Source organism: Natrix helvetica (genome assembly GCF_964273705.1).
Source record: "Natrix helvetica genome assembly, chromosome: Z".
NCBI lineage: Eukaryota > Metazoa > Chordata > Lepidosauria > Squamata > Natricidae > Natrix > Natrix helvetica.
In genome coordinates, this window is record NC_138554.1 from 103,873,264 (window position 1) to 103,901,111 (window position 27,848).

Consider the following 27,848-nt stretch of genomic DNA (forward strand, 5'->3'; position numbering starts at 1 on the left):
ATGCTAAACTATTCCATCTCTTTGGTAAAGATTATCCAGTCAGTCCAAGTCCAGTAATGTCACTTTTTCACCCATTCTCATTTAACAACTATTACAACTGTTCTCTTGCACTGTAAGCAGTGACTCAGTTTTGTTAATGTCATAAGTCAACAACTGCAACAATAGATAGCATCAGCAATTTCTTACAAGAGCTCTACTCTAGGTCCAAAACTGGGAGGGAGAGCTAAGTACGGAGCAATGTAGACTATTCTGAGTTATACTCAGTTGCCACTCCACAGAGATGCATTTGAGGATTTTTTTCTCCTGGATTTTTTTTCACTTGAGACTATGTCTCAGGTTTTTTTAATTGGCTATAGCAAAAACATGTTAAAATTTAACTAAAATTGAGCCTACAATTACAATTACCACCCCAACGAGGCTGTCGAAGTGATGTCCCGGTGTTTGGAAGCCGTCGGGGTCTGGATGGGGGACAACAGACTTAAACTCAACCCCTCCAAGACCGAGTGGCTGTGGTTACCGGCGCCTCGGTTCAGCCAGCTGACTCCATCGCTGGCCATAGGGGGCGAACAATTGTCCCCTGTGGAGCGGGCGCGCAATTTGGGCGTCCTCCTTGATGCCCGGCTGTCAATGGAGGACCATGTGGCAGCCGTGGCAAGGGGGGCGTTCCACCAGGTCCGCCTGGTGCGCCAATTGCGCCCCCTACTGGACCGGAGTGCCCTGCGCACGGTCACTCATGCGCTGGTGACGTCTCGCCTGGACTACTGCAATGCTCTCTACATGGGGCTTCCCTTGGGACGCATCCGGAGACTGCAGCTAGTTCAGAACGCAGCCGCGCGGGTTATTATGGGAAGTACACGTTACTCCCACGTAACACCTCTCCTGCGCGAGCTGCACTGGCTACCTGTGGCCTTTCGGGTGCGTTTCAAGGTATTGATCACCATCTTTAAAGCGCTCCATGGCAGTGGACCTAGTTACCTGCAGGATCGCATCCTACCACACACGTCCCTGCGACCTATCCGCTCACACAGAGAGGGGCTCCTCCTGGTGCCGTCTGCTGGTCAATGCCAGCGGGCGACACCTAGGAGTAGATCCTTCTCTGTGATGGGCCCAACCCTCTGGAATGACCTCCCCCCTGACATTCGAACTACCACCGACCTCCGTTCCTTCCGGCAAAAGTTAAAGACTCACCTATTTCAATCAGCTGGCCTGGCACTTTCTTAGTTTTACCTCCCGGGGATTTATTCATTTTAATTGGGTTTGGGGTTTTAAAAAGTTTTTAATATACTATATACTATATTTAATATTTATTATTCTATGTACAGTCTTGCAACCTCCTCCACCTACGTATTTAATTATTTAACTGTTTTGTATGTATTTTATAACGTATTTTAGTGACTGTACACCGCCCCGAGTCCCTTCCGGGAGAGGGGGCGGTCTATAAATATGAATAATAAATAAATAAATAAATAAAATACTTATGCCTAGGTTTACATGATTAACTTTTATGCATGCAAACCCTTATGAAAATCAGAGCAGTAACAAGAACTGTCCATGGAACAAGCATTACATGAAGCTATTCTGTTCTTAAGCAATACATTTTATTTTTCTATCATGGCATTCTCTTTATGTAGCTAAAATAAGAGAAAAACTATTTTTCCACCTCTTTAATTGGACAATCTTGAGAAAGACGTTCCTGGAGTTCTCTTTGTAGTTCTTTTCGGGTCCCCAATGATTGCTGGACTCTAAGGAAGTCTGAAAGCTCTTTTAGGCCAGCATCTGTGAAATATTTGGCAAAATGATCCACATTCTGCCGGTTGGCTGGAAACAGTTCCTAGAATAGAGTAATAAAAAGAATATTATTTATTTTTGTAAAGTCATTTTAAATCCTGTTCAGAATCATAAATAATTTGAGAGATGGGGGAAGATTGCATGCCATATACATCCTTACACACTTGCATATAATATCATTAAGTTGCAGAAAGAGACAAGAGAGTATACATTAATCATGAAGGATCTAGTTGGCTTACACAAATTGCCACAATTCAAAAATAGCACATGGAGAATCACTGAATCTAGAGAGTTAAATGGCTGAACGTAACTGCTAGCTATTTGGGTAACTCTCAACAGTTTATCTGGAAGATTAAAGCACTTTAAACAGCAGAAGGGATTAAAGAAAGGAAATTGACATATGGGCCAGCAACCAGTTCTGGCCAAAAACCATTTGAATAATCCAAACTATTTTCCAGATTACTACGATGGAATGTAATAGGGTGTGAACGTAGACAGCTCAGTCAAATAGTGAGAGAAAGAGCTGAAGACAGCCTTCCCTAATGGTTCTCAAAGTATATGCTTATTACTTAGTCATATGATGGGTTACGCATGTAGCCAATCTTTTGTGGTTGGTCAATAAGCAAATGGCACAGTTGTAAAGCAACCGCCATTAAGTGAATGACTCAGTCATTAAGCAAACCAAAATAGCTATGGGCTGATTTTGCCAAAAATTGGAACTATGTCAGTTTTCTGCAAAAAACAAAACATGGTCATGTGACCATGGAATGTTTCAAATGGCCATAAATATAATCCTATTTGCTGATCACCCATCATGTGGTCATATGATTGTGGGGAGAGCATGACAACATCACAACCAGACTACAAATACACTTGGGAGGTCCATTATAACTTTGAGTGCTCACTAAGTAACTGGTCATAAATCAAGAACTATCTGCATGCTTATTTTAGAATAAATTTATTTATTCTAAAGAAGCTATTTATTTTGAAGTAAGTATTAATCAGATCAGTTTGCATTACTGTCTATGTGAATCTTTTTTTATATTTCAGATTTTGAACAACTGGAATGATCTATTTGAATTTTTAATTTGTCATTCTTCTCCTGAAAGCTGAAAATTCCCTGGCCAGAACCCAATCAAGATTTTTTTCATAAAGAAATTCTTGTATTTCTTTGTATGATTAATCTTAAGTGGCAATTAATTAATTAATTAACTTCTTAAATAGGAAATATAGTGGATGATTAACAAAAGAAAGAACCTTTTCATACTACCAATAGAACAAATTCAAACTAGAGTCTTGGACTTTAAGAGAGCTAGTTTCAATAAACTTAGAGAGAGCTTGGGAAGGACTCCATGGATGACAATCCTCAAGAGGAAAACAACTCAAGAAGCTTGGAAAATTTTGAAAACAGAGATTATAAAACCCCAGTCAAGCACAATACTAATGAAGAAGAAAAATAACAGCTCTCAAAAGAAACCAGCATGGCTGCATAAAGAACTCTCTAAAAAATTGAAAGACAAAAAGGATAAGTATAAAAAGTGGAAAGAGGGGCACATAACCAAGGCAGAATATCAGCAAATAGCCTGATCTTGTGAAGATGGAGGAAAACTAAGACTCACAATAAAGAAAGGCTTGTGACAAGTAGAATGGTGGTCTTATTTACAGATACAATCAAGGTTTGCACAGGATAGGAAGAAGGAAGGTATTGCCAAAGATTACACAATATTAGATAAACTTTTGATACAGACAGAAAACATGTTGATCAAAGTGTTTTATAGATTTTTGCTGGAACATACCATGTTTCCCTGAAAATAAGACAGGATCTTATTTTCTTTTGACCACCGAAATAAGTGCTTGGCCTTATTTTCAGGGAGGTGTTATTATTTTTGAGGTCTAGGAGGTGGCGAGCATGGTCACTTCATGGCTGCTGCTGTGTTGCAATATCTTCAGGGAGGGCTTATTTTCAGGGGAGGATTTATTTTAACATATGCACTCAAAAGCCCAATTGGGCTTATTATCTGGGGAGGTCTTATTTTCAGGGAAACAGGGTAAGTTAGAGGAGGAACATGTCAAAGAAACTATGGTCGCCTGGACAAAAAAAATTGGTTATAATGTGGAATTAGCTAAGTGGGAAAAACTTTGGATACTTAATCAGAAACTAACAATGGCTACAGCGTATAAAGAAAATCTTTATAAGATGTTCTACAGATGGCATCTCCCCCCAGCACGGCTCTCCAAAATGTTTAAAAATCTGTCCCAAATTGTTGAAAGTGTAAAAAAACACCACACACTTTTTATCATATGTGGTGGACCTGCAATGAAGCAAAAAAATATTGGAAAATGATTCAATCATGGTTAGAACAAATGGTGGGAGACCAAATTCGGTTTAAACCAGAAATTTTTCTCCTAAGTATAATACCAGAAGGATTTAAGAAAGATACACTTTATCGAATTATACATGTACTAACTGCGGCGTGCATAACTTATGCACAATATTTGAAAAAAGAAAATACGCCATCAGAGCTACATATAATCAGAAAAGTGTTGGCCTGTGCAGAAGCAGATAGGCTCACTCTTGAACTTAAAAATAAAGGGGAATCAGAATATTTTGAAATCTGGAACAGATTTTATGATTGGTATAGGACAAAGTGACAAGACTGGAACAAACTGTCTATATTGTGATTGGACAGAAGGATAGACATTGTATTAAGTTAGCTAATAGTTAATGGTTGAGGCTAGTTGTATATAATGTGAATGTATGGTCACTTCGACTTCGCGGTATAGCGTTGTTTTAAATGTAAAAATAATAAAAATATATTCCACCCCCAAAAAAGGATTGTGATAAAAGTAAAAAATAACAAAAAAAGATTCTTCTAATATGTTAAAAACAAGAAAACAATTGGTCCATTGCAGGGAGAAAGTGGCAAGAAGGTGACAAGCAACAGGGAGAAAGCAGAACCACTTAACTCATTTTTTTGTATCTATCTTTACACAAAGGGAAGAAGCAATCCAACCTATCAAAAACAGCATCACAAAAAACAGATTAGGAACACAAGTTAAAATAGGGAAGAAAATGGTATATGAGCACCTGTCTACTCTAGACAAGTTCAAATCACCAGAACCAGATGGATTACACTCCAACGTTCTGAAGGAACTGACAGATGGGATCTCAGAACCACTGAACTATATCTTTCAAAGATCCTGGGGCACTGGGGAACTGCCAGAGGACTGGAAAAGAGCTGATGTAGTTCCCCTTTTCAAAAAAAGAGAAAAAAAATATAGATCCAGGAAACTACAGACCCATTAGCCTGATATCAATACCAGGGAAGATTCTGGAAAAGATAATCAAGCAACGAATCAACGAATACCTAGAAGCAAACAAAGTAATAACTAAAAGCCAATCTGGGTTTGTCAAAAACAGATCTCACCAGACTAACCTTATTGCATTCTTTGACAAAGTGACAAAACTAGTGGACCAGAGCAGAGGTGGGTTGCTACCGATTTGCACAGGTTTGGGTGAACCAGTAATGGAAATTGCAACTGGGTTACCAAACCGGTAGGGATGGCAGGCTTGCCAGGCCCTCAAACTGGTTCCCCGGTCGCTGCATGGTTTTTTGGCATTTTTGATGTTCTGCTTATGCGCAGACCTATTTATAGGCAACTGCTCATGCATATGCGCGAGCGCAAGCGCTCGTGCACAAATCACATACACATTGAACCGGCAGTAACGCCACAGCAACCCATCCTTGGACCAGAGGAATGCTATTGATATAATTTACTTGGATTTCAGTAAGGCATTTGACAAAGTAGACCATAACCTACTACTTGATAAAATAGAAAAATGTGGGTTAGACAGCATCACCACCAGATGGATTCCACCAGATGGAGTGTGGCTCACTGATCAACCACACTCAATGTGTAGTCCTCAATGGAACTGCATCTAATGGAGGGAAGTATACAGTGGAGTACCCCAAGGGTCTGTTTTAGACCCAGTACTCTTCAACATATTTATCAATGATTTGGACGAGGGGATAGATGGGGAACTCATCAAATTTGCAGACAATACCAAGCTAGCAGGAATAGCCAACACTCCAGGCGATAGACTTAAGATACACAAGGTACTTGACAGACTTGAACATTGGGTGCTATCTAACAAAATGAAATTTAATGGTGAAAAAAGTAAGGTTCTACATTTAGGGATGGAAAACAAAATGCACGGGTACAGTTTTATTTTCTTCAGGATTTAAATGCCCTACTTTCTATTCTTCCCTTCTGGTACTTTAAAAAAATTTTTTACAGTATTGATGTTAGTTCCTCATTGATAATTTTCTTCAGATGTTATGCTTTTGGCATTTTAAAATTCATATTTATATTTTATTTATCTACTGTTTTTAAATTTTACTTCAGGATTCCTAGAGAAACTTGCTTATTGGTCACATAGATTATAAGAATAGGAATACTTACAAGCAATCTCTTGTCTAAGTTAGCCTTTCTTAAAGAAGAAGTAACAGAGTTGGCATCTTTCTCAAGCATCCACGCTTTAAAAAGCTTGACAGCAAAAGAGGCTGCTATACCTACAGCAAATAAAAACATCATAAGCAAATAAATTGTGGTTTATTTAATTAATCCAGTCTTTTATCTAATCTAATACCTAGACATGTTTAGATCAGTGTTTCTTAACCTCACCAATGTTAAGATATGTAGACTGGCTGGGGAATTCTAGGAATTGAAGTCCATACATCTTAAAGTTGCAGAGGTTAAAAACTCTGTATTAAACTATTGTTCTCATTAGATTTTGCTGGCACAACTATCTCTGGTTCTGAAGGGAACTGTAATCCAAAATCTCTGTAGGATAACAAATTGGTGAGGTCTGGTTTGATCTCTAGGATTCAACATTGGTCAGTCAGAAAAGAGTGTATGGCTGGCAGTTTCTCATGTACTATAATATAATGGCTTTCATTGAAAGCCCAATCTTTGGTTTTTCTAAAATTGTAATGCTGCAACTATCTGCAGTAATACAAAATATAGTTATACATTTATACATATTCAGATTATACATACGCAAAACAATTTAGTTAGCCAGAAAATGATAAGTTTTCAGAAGGGACTAAATATTTAGATGTCTAAAATTCCTTATTTTACAAGAAAATAAAAGAGAAAGAGAATGGGAGGAAACAAAAATGAACAGCATGTGTTATTTGGGCAAACCCAGAATCTAAGCAGCTGAGTTATTATAGTTATCACCTGTTGAAAACTACTAGAAACGTACCTAGCCATACTACGTTTCTAATATTTTTTGAACAGAAGAAAAACTCATCTGAATTTAAAGTAGGTTATTCAACTGTGCCTGTCCATGGAGCACTGTTTCTGACATTTAGCAGACTTCAACTTCCAGTATTGCCCCAGCCAGCATGAGAGCTGAGCGAATTCTGGGAGTTAAATTCCATACATCCTGAATTTGCTTACATTGTGAAACACTGCCATTGGGGAATTTCATCAATCAACATGCATACTAGAATCCTCCCTTTTGTCCCTGATACAAATTGTCGCATCTTGAAACACTTAGATGAAATTATTGCAGGCATCCCAAAAATGTAACCAGGTAGAAGAGAGCAATAATCTATCCCTTGTTATCTCTCCCTCAATCCAGTCTTTCACTTGTGTTATTAAAAATAAATAAATTTTCAGAAATTTATTGAGGAATCATTTAGGTTTTCTGAATCCCACAATAAAGAGACTCCACTCTTGAGGGAGCAAACCTCTGGCATTGCGTCACCTACTGTTAAAACCTGTACTTTGCCTTCTCTCAAAGATTAATTATATTTGAAAGCTGGAGTACATGTAAGTAACTTGAAAGTTGGAGTACATATAAATAACATCCTGTTAAAAAAAAGAAGCCTCAAAATCTTTAATCAATGCATGATAATGGATTTTAATATCACAATTTCCTTTCTTAAAATATTATCCCTACCCTAAATGTATTTCGAAAAAGAGCAATCCTTAAAGGAAAACAGCAGGAGAGAACATGATTATCTCTTTTCTTTCTAATAAGTTCCAGCTGCTGGTTTGTTTGTTTTTGATAAGAGAGAAGTACCAGTGGCTCTTAAGCACCCTCAGTTTTATAAATACAATTGCCCTAACATGTTACTTCGCCATTAGATTCAGTCATTTCTTGGAAATCCTGATTTCCTCTAACCTCCTCAGCTTTTTTCTAGGAAGGCAATTATTTCCTTTTAATGTACTAAGCCCTGCAAAGATATTGCCCATTAAACAAAACAAAATCCATTAAATTCACAAAATGACATTCAGGATTCTCAAATCAAATCCTAGTCATATTAACATGATAAAATAACAAAATTATCAATAAACAATTTATACATGCACAGCACATAAGATTTACAATTTATTAATGTCTAAGAGGAGGGAATGGAAAATATATAAGATCTCAAGAGAGTGATCCCTAATTCTAAAGCCACAACATCAAAGATCCTGCCTTTTCAAAATAAAGATAACAAAGCTATCTTGTGGGAGAAGATAATGTACATCCTTTGGGGAAGGGAGGATCTCTAATTACCTTCTTTGACAATGCTGTCGGTGAAAAGGCTTGTTAAAATAGTAGCAGGTAGTGTTCCATTAGCTAGTAAGATTCCAGAGAGGATTGCCAATTTTGCTTGTTCAGTTTCAGAAAAGGCTTTAAGAAATAATAGGAGCTGTAAGTCAAAAAAAAAAGAGGCACATGTTTTTGGAAGCATATAAACATAGAAAACAATTTGAAGTGCCCAGGGCTGCCCAAAATAGTAATAGTAATGCAATAAATCCAACTTTGGAATTACCAAAAACTACCTTAAAAGTTAAAGTGTTTATCAGTTTATGAGAAAGAACAGCATTTACATTAAATTAGCAATGTAATTTAAAGTCAATCCAATTAATCTCTGCTGTAAAAGTAAGTTAGCATACAATAATGAAGAATAAGCAGGGTAGATATATTTATTTTGTTTCAGAACAGAAAGAACACAGGCTACAAAGTAGAGTATTAATTACACTTTGATCCACAGCTTTGAATCAAAGTTCAAAATTGCATAATCATACATTGCTGACAACAAAATGCAACACATGGACATAATGGGAATAGAGAAAATGAATGATAATTTGTCTTAATTCCTGGAACAACTTAACTGTTCTCTAATGCAATATTGATCTTTTAACAAATCAATATGTAGACTCTATGATTCAAAATATTTGCTTTTTTATCAGAGAGCTATGGCATACATATTACCTTTTAATAATCATTGGCTGTGCTTGTAAAATAGTAAAGGTAAAGTTGTGTAAGCTTTTTGTACATATCTGAAAATACCTTGATGTTTTCCTTTAACTATAAAGCTTATTTCAGAATTTAAAATTTATCTACATTCTTTTTATCTTTTACTGTAATATTTTATAAATATACATATAAAGATTGTTTTATTATCCATATTTATTGTATTTATTACCTATTGGTTACCTATTTTCATATGAGCTGAAACCAATTAAACTATTTTCCATAGCAGCATCACTTCAAATGGTGCAAATAAAAACTAATTTGTTCTAATGGTTAAGACACCAAGGTAGAATCTAGGAGACTGAGGGTTCTAGTCCTGCCTTAGGCATGAAAGATGTCTGAGTGACTTTGGTATAGTCACTCTCTCACACCCCAGGGTTACTGTTGTGGGGAAAATAGGAAGAGGAAAAAGTATTAAATATGTTTGCACCTTGAATTAGTTATAAAAGTAATAAACATGGTTATAAAGAAATTTGAATAATGAGACTATTTTGTGGGATTTATTAACCGCATTAGTCAAGACCTATGTGTATTATTGCCTAATATAAGATTAAATGCACCCTCAAATCCTAGTGCTTGCCAGCTATGTTTCTTAGCATAATCTCTGAATAGAAATTATTGGACTTGATGCTCAACTCACTAAGAGGGAATAAATTTAGGGAAGTTCAGTTTATAGATGTAAGCAAAAGATCTTTTAGTTACCTTTACTACAAAATAATTTGAAACCTGAAAAATCTATGCAAATAAGAAGGTATTGTAATAACTGATATTTCAGCAGCCAAAATAGTTTCTTATTCTATTTGAAGCATATTAAACGTTCCTACATGTTAGAATAAAGCTACCTTTTTTATTTCATCTTCAAATGCTTTTTCCAAATATTTATATCTTCTGATTAGCTTATTGAAGACCTAAATATGAAAATAATAAACAGTTAACACAATACAAACCAATTATACTGGTCATCTGTAAAAATCCTTACAAATAATAAATGATAAAACTAAAATGTAGATTAAATATAATTCATTAATTTACTTATTTAATAAATCATCTAAATACCCAGGCAGATGTATAATGCTATCCTTACTGTTCTCCAGTTCATCACTAACATGATTGTGGGTATATTTAATGCAGTGGTTAAAGCAGAAAGCAGGAACATAAATTAATATTTTCCATTGTTAAATATTAAGCAATTTATTTCTCTACTGATTATGATTTATCCTAATAAAATATACTCTATCAGATATTATCAAAAATAAACCACTACAGTAGTTAAATTCATTTAAAGTCATTTATTAATTTAAACTGAATCTTGAGCGAGGATTCAAATAGAATCCTGTTAGTCAATTTATTGTTAAAACAAGGTTAGGATTTCAAAGGAAGGGATAACTCAGATTACCAGCATTAGCTGGCTCATCATATAAAGTAATCTAGCCATATAGACTTAACCATATAGTCTTAGCATCTTGAATTAAATAATTTCACACTGAATGTAGGACTACTTTTGAAAATGATCCAACTTCTTTCATTAATAAAAAATATAATATGTTGAGACCTATCTTAATGGTATTACAGGGTATCCTAATCATTCACTTAGACATTATTCAAAGTTATGACACCCCCCCCCCAAGGTACTTATTACAAAAGTTAAAGTCACTGCAGTGCCCTTGTGATAGTTTATCCTAAAACAGACTTCAAGGAAATTGCAGCACCCTCCATCTCTTCCACCCATTCTACAGGGTTCCTCCAGACATTGGCTTATTCCCAAATTGGATCTGGCTATGAAATTTATATAGCTGTTCATTTCCCCTGCTATATCTCTCTGTTCTGTCAATCTAATCTAATTTAATCCTAATCTAATCTAGCAAATTCACTTGGTTTCAGTTTGAAAGTTATGGCCAGGAGGCTTTTGGAGAATTATATCTGATTTACCAGTTACGTCTTTTTCTAGACAAGGAGACCCTGCTTGTTGTAGGATAACTAGAGTTGCTTAAGATAGGCAGCCTCTTTTAATTAATGACATCTTAAGTCACCTCTTGCTTGATTACTGCAACCCTTTCTATTTGCATCTTTCTCTGAATACCATCCAGAAGCATCAGTTACATTGCCAGTCTTGCTTTTGGATTCAATTCAAGGTACTTTGTTATCATTATAGCCTTTGGTAACTTAGGACATTATTATCTATGGAACCCTCTATTCCCAATGGCTTTTATTCAACAAACAAGATTGGGAAGGATAGATCCAACTCAAGCTTGACTTTGGTCTCTTCTCTTAGGAATTTTCATTTATAGGGATCACAGAATCCAGGCTTCTTGCAAGCTGCATAATCAGACTAGCTTCCACCTTACTCAGATTCATGAAAGCTAATAAAAATGGATTAGAAGTGGAATTAATATAGGCAGCAAACTCCCTTTTGGATTGTGCTTTGATATCTGAGTGCTTCACAGATGCTGAAATCTTTTTTAATTTCAGTTGTAATACTAATAGACTTTTAGCTGTGGTGATGGTGATGACATATGGACTGAAATGCACATAAATCCTAATAAATAAATAATTAAATAAATAGTTTGATTGCATCAATAGTATTTTTGCTGAGTATGCATATATACATTTATTAAAACAAAGCTTCAGAATAATTTCAAAATAAAAACAACTATGATCTATTTGTCATCTGTCTCAATGTTTGACTGAACCTGAGCATGGTGTCGGAGAGTATCATGATCTTCAACTGCACAAAATACACACTGGTTTGTTGTCTTGGTCTTATCATTATCATCTATTCTCGTCCCACCTGGAGCTGAGAAGGCACATTCAAAATAATCACATAACTAAATCTTATATTATCCACATGGGAAAAAGAGATACTGTTATATATATCTATATCTATATCTATATCTATATCTATCTATCATCTATCATCTATCAACTATCATCTATCAACTATCAACTATCAACTATCAACTATCATTTATCATCTATCTATCTATCTATCTAATCTATCATCTATCTATCTATCTATCTATCTATCTATCTATCTATCTATCTATCAAACATGTGTTCAGAATAGACATCTGCCAAATGAAATAAGGCTTATAACAAAACATTTTCAACCATGGAACTAAAACGTGATATGAGTATCAAAGCTTATAACGACACTACCTGTTACGCAGACTCTAGTTTTACCTTCTATACCCCATACTACTTCATATATTTATAGTAATCATAGATATCCCAAGTTTCTAAAACAAACTTAAGATATACACCAAATACAAAAAGGAGAATCAAGATAGGAACAGTTCTTTAACCGTATGGCTAACAGAATCAAGGAGACATGTTGCTGGAGCTAGATTTGATGGAAGTGTTGAAGTTTTCTATGTGGCATACATACCTAGCATGCTGCCAGCTATCAAAATGTCAAACAGAGTGTCAGCATAGCGCCGATAATCTAGCCTTGAGCCTGTAGTATCCAGAAATTTGGCTACTGCTTCCAAGTCATCACCAGCTTCATTAAGACCGTGGACAATTGCATCCCGGAAGATAGTGGGTTCAAATTTCTCCTTTTCATCTGTAATAGAAAACTAGTACTAATAAGTTTACCTAATGTATTACTTACCTGTATTTTTCAGCTATTTACAATTCTAAACATATGATTATTAATGCCCTATACTACTGAGAATGCTGCACACATTGTGTTCCATTTTCCTGCTATTTGTCTCTGTTATAATCAGTTTTAACTCAAATGTTTTTAAATTTATCTTGTTATAGAATTCCAAAGCAATATTTTTAATACTGATTTTTTCATACTTTCAAATTAATAACATAAACAGAAACTGTGTGATTTTTAAAAAAATTGAATCAATTTCTAAAGATTGACTGGAAGGGCAATTAACATTTCAGATGACAGCATTCTTCTTTCTGTGCAAGTGTACTTTATATGCTAATAGCAGCAATAAATAAACTCAGCAATTATTATAAAACCTCTCAGATGGTCAAGTCATGCCAATTTTATATCTGCACTTTTCTTTCTTCTTATCAAGCACATAATGACCGTTGGCTACATGAACGGTTGTTCTCTGGGTGCTGCGGGAGAGTCCAAGCAAGGGTTTAATTCAGTCTATTCGGCCAAGGACTGAGTTAATTTTCTTAACCATGCCTCCTCTCCTCATTGAGGTCAGTTTAAAAACGAAGGTGGTAGTCTGTGATGGACTTTTCCATATCATGTGTTCTGCCAACAGAAGAATTGCTCCACACAGCCTGAGGCAATCCGGAGAAAGGAAGGAACCCCAGGGCGAGGTTGGACTCTCCCGCAACGCCCAGAGAATGACTGTTCAGGTAACCCAACGGTCATTCTCCTGTGCGTTGCTTGGAGAGTCTAAGCAAGGGACATACCCAAGCTATGCAGTCTCAGGGAGGGAAGAATCGTCCAGAGTGTTTGGAGCCGCAACTACTCATTGCAAAACTCTCCTCCCAAAGAAGGCTGCAGCATAAGAGTCAATGCAATAGTGTCTAATAAACAGAGTTGGGGACGACCAGGTGGCCGCCCTACAAATTTCTTCCACTGGAGCCTGCGTTGCCCAAGCAGCTGTAGTCACGGTGCTCCTTGTGGAGTGGGCTGTGATGCTAGGTAGTATCGCCCTGCCCTGATGCTGGTAAGCCAGCTTGATGCAGGCCCTCAACCACCGGCTAATGGTCGATGGAGACACTTTGCGTCCCATGGATCCAGGCTGAAAAGAATCAAAGAGTGATTCAGAGCGACAAATCTCTTCCATCCTCTTGATGTATCTGCAAATCGTCCTTCGCAGGTCCAGTTTGTGCCAGGTGTGTTCCTGGGGATGACGAGGACAAAAGTTGGGAAGAATCACTTCTTGAGTCCTATGAAACAAAGAGTTAATTTTAGGTAAAAACGCCGGATCCAACCTGAGGATGAACCGGTCAGCATGAAAGATGCACAGGTCTTGTCGGACAGATACAGCCGCCAGCTCCAATACCCTCCTAGCCAATGTAATGGCTACAAGAAAGACCGTTTTCAGGGTGAGATGTCAAAGTCAGATGGAATGTATGGGCTCAAACGGAGTCTTGGTGAGGGCCCATAGGACAAGCGGTAGGTCCCATGTGGGAAACCTGTGAATTGCAGGCGGATGGAGATTGGCGGTGCCCTTGAGAAAGCTCCTCACCTGAGGATGCTGTCCTAATGACAATGATGAATGTCTGGTTAAGATGGTAGACAGAGCTGTGACTTGGCGATGGAGGGTGTTGGGAGATAATTCCTTATCCAAACCCTCCTGCAAGAATTCCAGCAATTGCGGAATGGTCGCTGAGAAGGCGTCGAAGCCATGAGCCCGACACCAGTAGCGAAGGCGGCCCAAGTGGCTTCGTAAATCCGAGTCGTGGACGGATGACGGGATGCCTGGATGGTACGGATCACCTTGTCTGAAAGATTGTCTTTCCTCAGGAATTCCTTCTCAAGTGCCAGGCGGCCAACTGGAGCCAGCTGGGATCCGGATGTACTATGGCCCCCTGGCTGAGGGAAAGAAGCTCCTGAGGTATTTCCATGGTCTGCAAATGGAAAGGCTGACTACGTCCGCGTACCAGGATCTCCTGGGCCAGTGAGGTGCTATCAAGAGAATTTCTGCTTCCTCCAACAAGATCTTGCGAACCAACTGCGGGATGAGAGGCAGTGGCGGGGAAGCATACAGGAGACCCTTGGGCCATTGGCAATGCAGAGCGTCTATCCTTTCTGCTTGCGGAGTGGCATACCTCAAGAAGAACCTCAGCAGCTCGGTGTTGGCAGGACTGGCAAACAGATCAACCAATGGTAGGCCAAACGTGACTGTCAGATGATAGAAGGTCGACGGATGAAGATGCCATTCTGCAGTGTCAATGGTCGTCCGGCTCAGCAAATCCGCTGTCACGTTGTCCACTCCTGAGATGGGGTCCCCACATAAGGAGGCCAGATGACGTTCCGTCCACCTTCCAAGAACCTCTGATTCTGCCATCAGGGCTCTGGACTTGGTTCCCCCCTGGCAGTTTATGTGGGCCTTTGGCACTATATTGTCTGTGAGCACCAGAACATGGTGACCCACAATGTCCTGTCGGAACCGATGTAAAACTAGTCTGGCAGCCCTCAATTCTAGCCAGTTTATGTTGTGGGCTGCCTCTCTGTGCGACCACTTGCCCTGAGTAACTTGCTCCTGAAAGTGGGTGCCCCAACCCTGGAGGCTGGCGTCTGTCATGACTACCAGTCGGTCCGCCTCCTTGAAGAGGCTTCTCTTTGACAGAGACTGTGAGTCACACCACCGGAGGGACTTATTTACTTTGGGAGGCAGTCTGACACGTCTGGGAGAGTTGCCGGCTTTGGCACGCTGAATGGGTAGGAGGAACCATTGTAGTTCCCTCGCGTGAAGGCACACCCAGGGAACTATGCTTATGCACGAAATTATGAGTCCCAGAAGTTGCAACAGAGACACGATTGATGCAAACAGGTTCATCCTCACCTCCAGTGTCCGGTTGACGAAATTGCGCCTGCGGTCTGGAGATAGAAAAACCCGGCAACTGTCTGAGTCTATGAGAGCTCCCAGGTGTAAGATGCGAATTGACAGTGTCAGCTGACTCTTCTCCCGATTCACTGAGAACCCATGATTCTGTAAGGTGGAAATGGTGATCTGGACATCTCTGAGAGCTTGGTCAGTGGATGTTGATAGAATCAAGATGTTGTCCAAATAACAAAGAAGATGTATGGGGCGTGAGTGCAGATGAGCTGCTACGACTGCCAATATCTTTGTGAAAGTCCTTGGTACGGATGACAGTCCGAACGGCAGAGCTCGGTACTAGTAATGCTCATCGTAGTGGAACCTGAGGAACTTCCTGTGGGACCTGGGGATTGGTATATGCAGGTTATGCCTCCTTCAGGTCGATGGAGGTCAACTTGTCTGATACAGCCTAGGATGGTCTGTAAGGACTGCATCTTGAAACACTTGTAGGCCAGATGCCGATTGAGATTTTTGAGGTCCAGTATGGCCCACCACCACCACCACCCGAACTTTTGGGGACAAGAAAAAGAATGGAGTAAAAAAACCCTTTTCCCCCCTGCTCTACAGGAACCGATTCTATGGCATTTATTTGTTAGAGATACTGGATCTCTGCCTGTATGCGTAGTTTTTTTAGGGGGGAGGAGGGTACGGGGCAATGGACGAAGGTCTTCGGGGGAAGGGAGAGGAACTCCAGAGTGAGTCCCTGTCTGATCGTGTTGAGGACCCAAGTGTCCGTGGTGATCCAATGAGCGGCATAAAGTTGAGACGGCCGCCTATGGGAAGATCCCGTTGGTGGTCACTTGGAACGACGGTAAGGGTGGTTGCTGAAACCGCCACGAAAGGCACATCAGAAGGACTGCTGCTGTCGTCCCTTATCCCTGAGGTTTGTCCTGTCCTTGTTATGATCACTGCCCTGTGTGTAGGGCCTCTGGTAGGAGGGTCCTACGCCTGAGGCATCATTCCCCCGAAAGGACTGCTTTCAAAAGGAGTTGTTTTTCTTATCTGCCTTCCTGGAGGTACACGGAAGAACCTTCCATTTATCTTTGGTCTCAATCAAAACCTTGTCTAGGGTTTCCCCAAATAGCTGTACGCCCTTGAAAGGAGCCGAAGCCAGTTTCCACTTAGATTTCATGTCCGCCTGTCAGTGGCAAATCCACAACTGACGGCGTGTAGTCACGTTGGAAGCTAAGGCCCGGGAAGCAAATTTTGCAGTGTTTAGGGAGACATCGGCCGAATACTCAACCGCTGCAATTTTGTTAAGGTCATGCTTCCATCTGGAACCTTCCATAGGAGGATTTGATCTCAGCTGCCTCAGCCAGAGCAGTGAGGCCCGAGTAAAGAAGGCCGAGGTAGAGGCCCAAATGGACCAGGCAGTCGCCTGGTGGGTTTTATGGCATGCCTTCTCTGCCTTCTTGTCCTCAGCTTTGAGACCCTCAAGGAGATCAGTTGGCAACACAGAATTGGAGGTGAGAGAGATGACCGGGGCATCTACCTGAGGAAGTTTCAAAATTTCCTCTAAATTGTTCTCAACAGAGTAGAGATTCTTGTCAGCCCCACTAGGGTTGGTCAGCAAATCAGGCTTCACCCACTGTCGCTGCACTACATTCACGAACAAATCTGGTGCAGGCACCAGATCCTGGGCAGGAGCGTTCTCTTTGAACAGCCCCTCCTTTCGGTCCTTAGATCCTGAGGGAACAGCTGTCCCCTGGTCAAGGGCACCCAATTCAGTTGAGGCCTTCGCTTTATGCAGTAAAAACCTAAACAGAGAAGGCCTGGACAACCTGGAGAAGGCAGGCTTGTCTGGGGGGAGGGGATTCATCTTCAGAAAATTCCTGCTCCCCTACATTATCCTCTTCTGAGACAGACTCCTCCGTGGCAACAGAGGTGCCGGGGGAGGTAGGACCTTCGGCCTGGTCCCCTTGATGAGATCTCTGGACAGGCCTGGCAGAAGAGGATTTAGCTGCCTGGCGCTTCTTGCGAATGCCAGTGGCAATGCCCCCCCTTAATGGCTTGTTCTATGACCCTCTGCATTTTTGCAGACAAGTTGGTCCCTGATCCTCTGTGGGCCTTGAGCCACCTGCCCTGCTGATGCTTGCATGCCCTGGAATCCCCATATCTTCCTCTACAATGGAACAGGCAACGGGGCAAATTTCCTCTCTAATGGAAGAAGAATCTTGGTAACCCAGAGAGGTGGTTGGAGAATCAGGCTGGGGCCCCTCATCTACCAGAGAAGGGGATATGTCCCTGTTGTGTCCCGTGATTGGCTCCTGCGTCCGTGCAGGCTCGAGGGGATCGTTAAACAAGCTTATTGGTTAACTTTCTGACAGCGCAGCTATAAAAGGGCTGTCAGACGGAGAGTCGTTAAGTTCGTTACTTTGTATCTTGAGCAGAATAAACCGTTACTGTTAACTCGGCTCCTCAGTTACTGTTTCAGTAAAGAGAAACATAAAAGTCCCTTCATGGGGAGGGCTGAATTGGGATCTCCTGAGTCTGGTGTAAGGGACTAGGATCCCTGGACTGATGGCCTAAAGAAAGAGACAGCCTCCAGGCTCTCTCAAAGGCTTTTTTTGGGAGTTTCCTTCCCCTTGGGGCCCTTCCTGCCCTCCTCCATCTTGGGGGGATCTGGCCTACTGTGTTTGGATGGTTGCTTCTCTTGTGTCCTCTTGGCTCCATCCACCATGGTGACTTCAGCTGGGAAAGAGGCTCGCAGTCTGCAGTTGCACGGAGGATTTGTCAAAGCAGTAGGCCTGGCATCTGCACGAGCTGTGGGCTTCAAGGTGCCTCGCAGATACGTCCAAGGGACAGGAGTATGATCCGGGGGGCCAAAGCTCTCCTAGGCCACCCGCTGGAGTCGTCTTGAAAGAGGAGGCCTTGCTGGAGGCCCGAGCTAAGGTCAAGCACTCCCTTGTGGCTATCTTCTGGCTGGGAGGAAAGCGCAGCAAATAGAAACAGCCAGCAAAAAAGGTGCAGGAAAAAACACCTCCCAAAATGGCCGCCACGCTTTTCCAGCGATGAGGGAACTGTTGGGTGCGAAACAGAGCCTCCACTGTGGACCCAGACCAGCAATTAAGGTGGAAATGACAGTTGGGAAAGCAGGAAGCCTCCTACTTTCCTCGCACTCACCAGCAGCCGCTGGACAAGCACCCTGGCAATCGAAAGCTCTCTGAGCGATACGGAGCTTAAAACCCCCTACATTTCCTCACTAGCAATTTTTGAACCAAAGGAACGAAAAATAACTACCTGACTAAACACTAAAGATAAAAATAATTTTAAAAAATATTCTGATTAAGGGAGGGTTTTCAGTCTATTCACACAAGAACTTCTCAAACACGCATCCGAACTGGGCTGGACTGAGTTTTTAAACTGATGTCAATGAGGAGAGAAGGCGTGGCTAAGAAAATTAACTCAGTCCTTTGGGGAATAGACTGAATGTAACCTTTGCTTGGACTCTCCAAGCAGCGCATAGGAGAACACATTAGGTATATACCCTTCTGCTTCTATATAAGAGACATATAGTCTCTTCTGTTTAAAAGGAATTATTACTTAACATTAACAGTTTATTGAAACAGGACAATATTACTAAAATTTAAAATTAGATTATTTTAATGTGTGATAATTGATATAGTTTGGCATAGGATGGGCAGCTACATGTTTTAAATAAATGTGCTACAGTAAATCATAATGCACTTTGCTTTAACCAAATAAGCAAACTTCTATGGTTTACAACTCATTCAGTGCTCTGTGATCACAGCAGTAGTTTTCAATATACCGTATTTTTCGCCCTATAAGACGCACCTTTTTACTCCAAAAAAGAGGGTGAAAATCTGGGTGCGTCTTATAGGCCGAATGTAGCCACCTGGGCAGTGGTGGGTTTCTGCTGGTTGGTCAATGAACCCGGAAGCCCCGCCCCTGTCACTCACTCGCAAGTCCTTGGCGTTTTTTTGTATCGGGGCTTGCTGCAAGAGAGAGGGAGCAAAGACCTTTCCCGGATTGGTGGTGGTGGAGGTGCGGGCCCGTATTCACTAAAGCAAGTCCGGGGAAGTCCTTTGCGCCAGCTGGAAAAGGTCTTCACTCCCGCCCGCCCCTTGCAGCATGCCCCGATGCAAAAAATGGTGAGATCTCTTCTCAGAAATGTCTTCTCGGGCTGGCCGGATCTCTCTCCAGATCTTGCAGCTTTTTCAGGGTTTTATTTTTAAAAAACACCTGTCCGAACTATCGTGAAAACCTGCGATGTTGCTTTGGGAGGGGGCAGGCAGCAGCATTTGCCCCTGCCGCCCTCCCTGGGCACCTGCAGCCTTGGAGCGTGCAGCTTTAAAACAAGCTTTTGCACAGCTGCCCGTCTTTCCCCTCCGAAAGCAACCTCGCAAGTTTTCAAGATCGTCTGCAGAGGCGTTTTTAAAAAAGAAAACTGTCTTTTTTGGGGGGGAACGGGCTGTGCATGGAGGAGCTGGCGGTCAGGGCGCCCTGAAGCAACGCCAGCCAGCATGTCCCTTAAGGGCAAGGGCAGCAGCGCTGCGCCCACCTCTGCCCTGCCCACTTCTCAGCAACGCGCCCCCACCTCCTCCTCCTCCTCAGCAGGCAGGCCGGGCAGGGGCGTGGGCACGGCTCAGGAGGGAGCAGCCAACGGGGGGAACCCTCTGGCCAGCCGGCGGCTGGCGCGAACTCCTCTCCTGTTCCTTCTTCGGCGGGGGGTGCTGCCTTGGTTTGACAGCCACCTCGTTTCCAATTGGGGGGGGAGAAATCCTCTGCATGGATCCCCCCAAATGGAAGGAGGAGGCTCCATCCACGGGCGGAGAGATCCCCCTCACATTCCTCATCTTCCTGGATGGGCTCCAGATCAGTGAAGCCTCCTCCTTTTTAACCAGGCGATCTCTGTCTGTTTGCCCCTCTGTCCGTCCCAACTGGAGAACAACCTTTTCTGTCCCCTTACTAGCCCATCCGGGAAGATGAGGAATGCGAGGGGGATCCCTCCCCCCCCACGGATGTGCTCCGAACCAGCGGAGCCTCGTCCTTCTTTTTAAGCAGGCAGCTATCAGAGAGAAGAAGGCAGCGTGGCTTGTGCAGCCGAAGATCGCCTACTTAAAGATCGCCTGCTTAAAGATCGCCTACTTAAAGATCGCCTACTTAAAAAGAAGGACGAGGCTTCTTTTTAAGCAGGCGATCTTTAAGCAGGCGATCTTTAAGCAGACGATCTTCGGCTGCACAAGCCGCGCTGCCTTCTTCTCTCTGATAGCTGCCTGCTTAAAAAGAAGGACGAGGCTTCTTTTTAAGCAGGCGATCTTTAAGCAGGCGATCTTTAAGCAGGCGATCTTCGGCTGCACAAGCCACGCTGCCTTCTTCTCTCTGATAGCTGCCTGCTTAAAAAGAAGGACGAGGCTCCGCTGGTTCGGAGCACATCCGCGGGGGGGGGAGGGATCCCCCTCGCGTTCCTCATCTTCCCGGATGGGCTGGTAAGGGGACAGAAAAGGTTGTTCTGCAGTTGGGGCGGAGAGAGGGGCAGACAAACAGACACACACACACACACAGAGAGAGAGACACACACACACACAGAGAGAGTGAGTGATTGAGTGAGTGACAGACAGACAGACACACACACACACATGTACACACAGAGTGACAGACAGAGAGGAAGGGAGGAGAGAGAAACACAGAGAGAGAGAGAGAGGGAGGGAGAGACAGACACACACATACAGAGTGACAGATGGAGGAGGGAGGAGAGAGAGAGAGAGAGAGAGAGATACAGAGACAGACACACACACAGAAAGAATGACAGAGAGAGACAGAGAGGGGGGGAGGGAGAGAGAGACAAAGAGCTACACACAGAGAGACAGACAGACAGACAGACACACAGAGAAACAGAAAGAGAAAGAGAAAGAAAGGCAGAAAAAAAGAAAAGAAAAAAAAGAAAGTAGGAGAGAGAGATGAAAGAAACAAACAAAGAAAGAAAACTTATGACCACAATTCAGCCCCAAATTGAGTGGCAATTGAGCCCAAAAATCTTTTTTTCCTAGATTTTCCTCCTTTAAAATTGCGTGCGTCTTATATTCTGGAGCGTCTTATAGGGCGAAAAATACGGGTATACCATTAAAGCAAATCATTACTTCATTATTTTGTGTTTTGTTTGAGAGAAGAAATAAAGCATACAATACTGTATAAAATACTAAAGTACTACAACAAATTGTTATGCCTACCCCTCTTCCTTGTTTTGAACCGCTGGCCTGTTAGAACCGGCTTCTGGTGCTTATTCATAAAATTTCTGGAATACAAATTTTAAATATTATTTTAAAAGAACTATTGTAAATCAAAAGACTATTAAATAATGATAAACTGCAAGAACAAAAGATTACATCACTGCACCTCTCAGTTCAATCCACCTCACAGGGTTGTAAATAGGAAGATGATGTATTGAACGTGTTCCCCTTTGGGGTTGTTTGTAAAAATAATAAAAGTGGGATACAAACAAACAACTGAAATAAATGAACTTTGATTTAGAAAAAAAGACCACAAAAGACCTTTTATTTGTTGCAGTAGAGAGGTTAAATTACTTCCATGTAATGCTTTCACATTGTTTGTGGCTAGCCACATTGATTCTACATGCAGTTTAATGGGGATCATCCTGTCCAGCTCTTAGGTTTTTGCATTTCATAAACATATGCTGACTTTTTCATTAAGACATCATTCTCATGTCTTAATACATGTCACGCTTCCTGAGTAACTAGAGTCAGGGTAAAAGGAAGCACTACATTCTAAAAGTGAAATGGAAACGAAAACCTTAACAATAACAGAGAGAGGAAGCCAAATTTATCACCTGTAGTGGACTTAACAAACTGTTTCATTACATAGCAGAAGTGTAATTCCAGAGATTACTTTTATTTAACATCTATATTTAGCTGTAAAATGCATCACTATAATCTGCTTTAAACCAGGCTTTATAAAGTAGCCACTAAACGCTAGTCACCAATCCCCCTGAGAGAGTAGCCAGAACAGCCAAATGCATTTGATTATAGCTAGAGATCAAAGGAATTGTACAACACTAGTGGGGAAGGCATTGATGAACTGACAGTGTCTCACTTAACTGTGAAGATCACATTATAAAAGACACATTCACTTCATTGCAGGAATAAAATGAAGAGTATTAATAAGTCACATTTGTCAATCTGAAAGATTTGGAAAGTCAAAACAGGATGAAGGTATGTGCATTTTGTAACCACTATTGGTGTACTAAAGCAGTTCCAAGACAAATAGGAACAAGAAAAGGGACTCAAAACTGAACTGAGTTGAATATTTTATTTGTCCAAGTGTGATTAGACACAAAAGGAATTTTGTCTCTGGTGCACAAGCTCTCAGTGTACATGCAAAGCAACAGAATCATGATAATCATAATCATGAGACCAATAAGAGGGCGGGAATAAGAAATATAATAAATACATAATACTATAGCCATACTACATGGGTAAATACATATATTTGCATATACACACAAATACACATTAGACAACACATGAGAATTAGGTCTTCAGTGGAGTGATGGCTCAGGGGGAAAAAACTGTCCCTGTATCTAGTTGTTTTGATCTGCATGGCATATAGGACTGTTCCTAGGCAAGCAGTTGAAGCAGTTTATGTCCAGGATGTATGTGGTCTGCAGATATCTTCTCAAGTCCCCCACCCCACCCCACCTTCTGTCACATGCAATGTTCAGGTCTTCTGTAGAAGGCAGAATTGCCTTTAGACTTTAGAAAATTTAGCTTTTCTTTTTTCTGGGATTACTCTCTACAATTGATTAGTCATAACATTTTAAATATATGCTGAGAGTTGTCAACACATTGCATACCACCTCACTCATCATTTGAAGGTACAACAGTACTTCAAATAAGGAACTATGTACCTGGTTCTTGCTTCAGGTGAATGGATGGTGTCCTTAATTTACACAGAAGAGGTACATTTTTCAAAAAGGTTATCTTCATTTGTAAAGCTTTTAATTGGTGAAATATACTAAATCTTCTGGAACTCATATTTAAAAGCCACTGATATAAAACTTGGAAAGAATGAAGTGTGGAATTATACACTTTGATTGTTACCTTAAATATAGAGCCTCATAGATTGGATTTGTACATTGCCTAAGATATGATTTAACCATATGGTAGTTTATTGAATAAAACACAACTATCTGGCTTCATATAATATGCAAAGCCAAACCAAATCAAACAAAAGCACATTAAGGCTGAGAGTTTTTAGAAAACACGTTTAGGATTACCCTGTGAATTCAGAATGAACAGACACTGGCATTTAATAATTTAATTTTTATTGCAATGCATAATACAAACTTCGTTAGCACACTGCTCAAAATGTGAAATAACAAATAACAACAGCAGTTTGGTTGATATGAAAAATGTAAAAAGTTCAAAGTAAAGCACCCAATATATTGCAGAAACGGCACTAAATGTTCAAAGTCGAACAGAAATACAGTGCATGTGGAAGAAAATAAACAGAAAAATGTTTCTATTCATATGTTGGAATGTGATTTAATCAGACACACCTGAATGAAGTGTTAAAGCAAAGACAATAGGAAGAACTAAGCTGAATGATTCTGAATTGCATTTTTAAATGTCTCAAAATGGTAAACAATGTCATGAAGAGTTATGGGAGTAGTATTTTAATATAAACATTTCCAATATTATATGATCACTTAACGCTGGTGTATCAGGGCAATTTGGTCTACCCAAATATGGGATGGAGCATACTGCTTCTGCTTTGTTGGTAAATTTAAATTTAACACAATATGATCACTTATATCAGTGTTTCTCAATCATGGCGACTTTAAATCCTGTGGACTTCAATTCCCAGAATCCCCTAGCCAGCTTGCTGAGGAATTCTGGGAGTTGAAGTCCACAGGATTTAAAGTCACCAAGGTTGAGAAGGTAATTTAAAGTTTGTTCTTATGATAAATAAATGAAATACATATTTTGGCAACATTCTCTGTCTAACCAGACTTTCAAAGCCTTCTTGCATTCTATCTGGCTCTGCAAATTGGCTTGGGTCCCTGATAGAGATGTGATACATTGTGAGCGGCTGATTAGGTAGAGAACATCCACACCCATCCTCTTGGTTTTTAGCTATTTAATTTTCCTATTTAAATCATTTTGTAGTACCTTTTTTACTTTTTTGTTACATTATATGCTGCCCAGGGTTGCTGTTATCAATGAGATGGGCAGCAAACCAAACAAACTATAGCTCAGCTTGTAAGAATTAAAGGGAGCATCACTGGTGAAGGGATTAAATATGTAAAGGTATTTACATTTAGAGTATCTTCATTTTTCAAAACGACAATGCATAATTTATCTTCTCCATTTTACAGTCAAGACTCCCTTGTTCCTTCATACTCATTTTCAAAATAATTTGATCCAGCTAGTAGTTATAATGATGATCCAGGAGTGGGAAACCTGAGTTTTAATCTTGATAGGTAGTCCTCAATTTATAATCTTGATAATAACAATTAAGCACAAAATTTATGTTGCTAAGTGAGAAATTTGTTAAGTGACTTTTGCCCATTTTATAAGTTTTCTTGTCACATTTCTTAAGTTAATAACTTCAGCTGTTAAGTTAATAACACAGTTGTTTAAGTGAACCTGGCTTCCCATTGACTTTGTCACATGGTTGCAAAAGAGGATGCATCACCACGGGACATAAATATGAACCAGTTGTCAGACATCCAAATGTAAATCACATGACCAAAGAGATGTGGCAATAGTCATGTGTGAAAAATGGTCGTAACTCACTTTTTTCAGTGCCTTTGTAACTTCAAACAGTCACTAAACAAACTATTGTAAGTCGAAGACTACCTATATTTGTTACATTTATATATTTATTAAACGTATTCAACACCCAACTTGTTGTCCTGTGACTTATAAAACATTGTTTTTATTTTGTAGATGGGAGAGTGCAGTACCCAGCTAAAGAAAGTTGTTAGTTTCATATCAAGGTCATTTATTTATTTTAGGGGAAGACAAAGAAACATGTTTTGGATGTAGGATATATAAAAAGAGAAATGAAATATAGAGGTTGTGTATATTTAAGATACTGCATACGCTGCTGGACAGGATATCACCTGGTTAACATGGAATGGAATAGAAAAATAAGCCAGATTGCCTTGTCCAGAGTTTCCAGCACTGGCACAAAAAAACTGGATTGGACAGTAGAAAGACCAGGAGGTAAACTATGGAGATGGAGATTCAGATACTGAATAGTGGAATATTGTGAATTAAAGATTGTATTTGGCAGCTGGCAGATATGGGCATTCCAGTATAAAGAATTATGAGGAGGAAAAGAATATTTGATGAATTGTAAGCAGAAAATAAGGAGAAGAGAGGTAAGAAAATTAAGCAGGTTCAAACATGGTATTTTACTCCTTATCCTATTCTGTATATTCATAAAAATACTGGTTTTGTAAATAATATTTTCACTTATTTTCACAGCACACAATACTTCATTGGTCTGTAGTTTATTGTATCCAGAATATAACATCCCTCATTTGTATATCTGTTTATATCATCCATGCTCTATTATTATATAACTCAAAATGTTGTACATAATGATCCTTCTTATAGTTTCCCCATAATAACCGGGTGGTTGTGCTGAGAAAAAAATGACTAGCCCAGAATCACCAAGCTAGCTTTTATGCCTAAGAAAGGATTAGAACTCATGTTCTCCCAGTTTGTAGTCTAGCATCTGAACTATTACCCAAAACCAGCTCTCTGAGTACAGGTAGTCCTTGACTTACGAAGTTCATTTAGTAACTGTTTGAAGTTAGAATAACACTGAAAAGAGTGATTTATGTTTTTCACACCTATGACCAGTGTAGCATTCCCATTGTTATGTGATCAAAATCTGAATGTTTAGTAACAGATTCAAATTTATGATGGTTGGAGTTTCCCGGAGTCATGGGAACGTATTTTGAAACTTTTGACAAGCAATGTCAATGGGGAAGCCACAGATTCAGTTAACATTATTTAATGTTACTACCTTACAACTGTGGCCAGAAAGTTCATAGAATGGGGCAAAACTCACTTAGCAACAGGAATTTTGGGCTCAATTATAGTCCTAAGTCAAGGCCTACTTGTAGTCTTGATTCTAGGCATGAAAGCCAGCTAGGTGGCTTTGGCCATCACTTTCTGTCAGTCCCAGGAAGAAGCCAGTGGCAAATCAGTTCTGAAATTCTTGCCAAGAAAACTTCAGGGACTCAGTCAGGCAATTGTCAGAAGTTAAGACTAACTTGAAGAGAAAGAAAAAAATAGAACAGAACAAAAAAATCCATGTCAATGCATTCAGATAAAATATTGCACCTAGCCTACAACTAATATTGGGCACAACTGCAGTATCTTCTATTTAAAAAGACAACGAAATTAGCTAGTCCCTAGTTCTGCTATTCTTTGCTATCAAATATGCTAATGGTCCGGTCTTTTTATAGAAACTTTAAGATCAGCAGCATGTGTAATTCTTAAAGGGCCAATTTAAGATTCTCAGGACAAAGGAAGCTGTTAATACACTGCACTAAAGACCAGTTACAATCACACAATAGAGTTGAATAGAGGTAATGAAAGAACGGGATATTTGATTGTGCCAAAGTAGCAAAGCTCACACAAGCTGTCCCATGAGGACCACCAGACTGTAGAAAAAGCAGGAAAGTTGACAAACATGACAAAATTATATATGAATGAGAGATGACTAAGCCTGGACGACATGATGACAGAAAAACTGACTTCTGCTTTGCAACCCAAGAGGCTGAGGAGACGACCCCAAAGCAACAATGCTTACCAGCTTAGATCACAAATTAACATAACAGCTATCAAATGCAATAACTATAGTTGACCTGGTATGTCAGACATTTGGCAAAGATATAGCATACTCAGTCATTGCTAACCACAGTGAATTAATTTTATCAAAAAGGGATGGAAAAAGTAATTTTTTCATAAAAATGAAGGAGAAAAAAGATGGAACAAGGAAAAGCCTCATTTAGTTTCTTCTGTATTTTTGACATGCAGCACTTACTTTCTTAAAAGTTTAGCTTTTATAAGTCACAACCTAAGGGAGGAAGGAACCCAAAGCAGGAACTTTATTTGCAAGGTATTGAGGGAAAAGAATGGAATATAAAAGATTTCTGTCTGCCTGCATATAAAAATAAATTTCCAATAACTAAAGAATGTGAAAAAACTAAGAGA

At 40.1% G+C, this 27,848-nt stretch overlaps 1 protein-coding gene across 7 annotated transcripts in view; it reads right to left on the reverse strand.

Moving 5' to 3' along the window:
• Positions 1–27,848, reverse strand: part of BZW2 (basic leucine zipper and W2 domains 2) — a 50,318-nt gene that overhangs the window by 16,281 nt on the left and 6,189 nt on the right. For all 7 annotated transcript variants that reach the window (XM_081970881.1, XM_081970882.1, XM_081970883.1 and 4 more), the window contains 7 exons: positions 21,825–21,889; positions 12,492–12,668; positions 11,797–11,900; positions 9,949–10,014; positions 8,363–8,498; positions 6,253–6,362; positions 1,661–1,831 (listed from right to left, as the gene is read on the reverse strand). In XM_081970881.1, coding sequence (XP_081827007.1) covers positions 1,661–1,831; positions 6,253–6,362; positions 8,363–8,498; positions 9,949–10,014; positions 11,797–11,900; positions 12,492–12,668; positions 21,825–21,882 — 822 coding nt within the window. In that variant the 5' untranslated portion in view covers positions 21,883–21,889. The remainder of the gene's footprint in view (positions 1–1,660; positions 1,832–6,252; positions 6,363–8,362; positions 8,499–9,948; positions 10,015–11,796; positions 11,901–12,491; positions 12,669–21,824; positions 21,890–27,848) is intronic.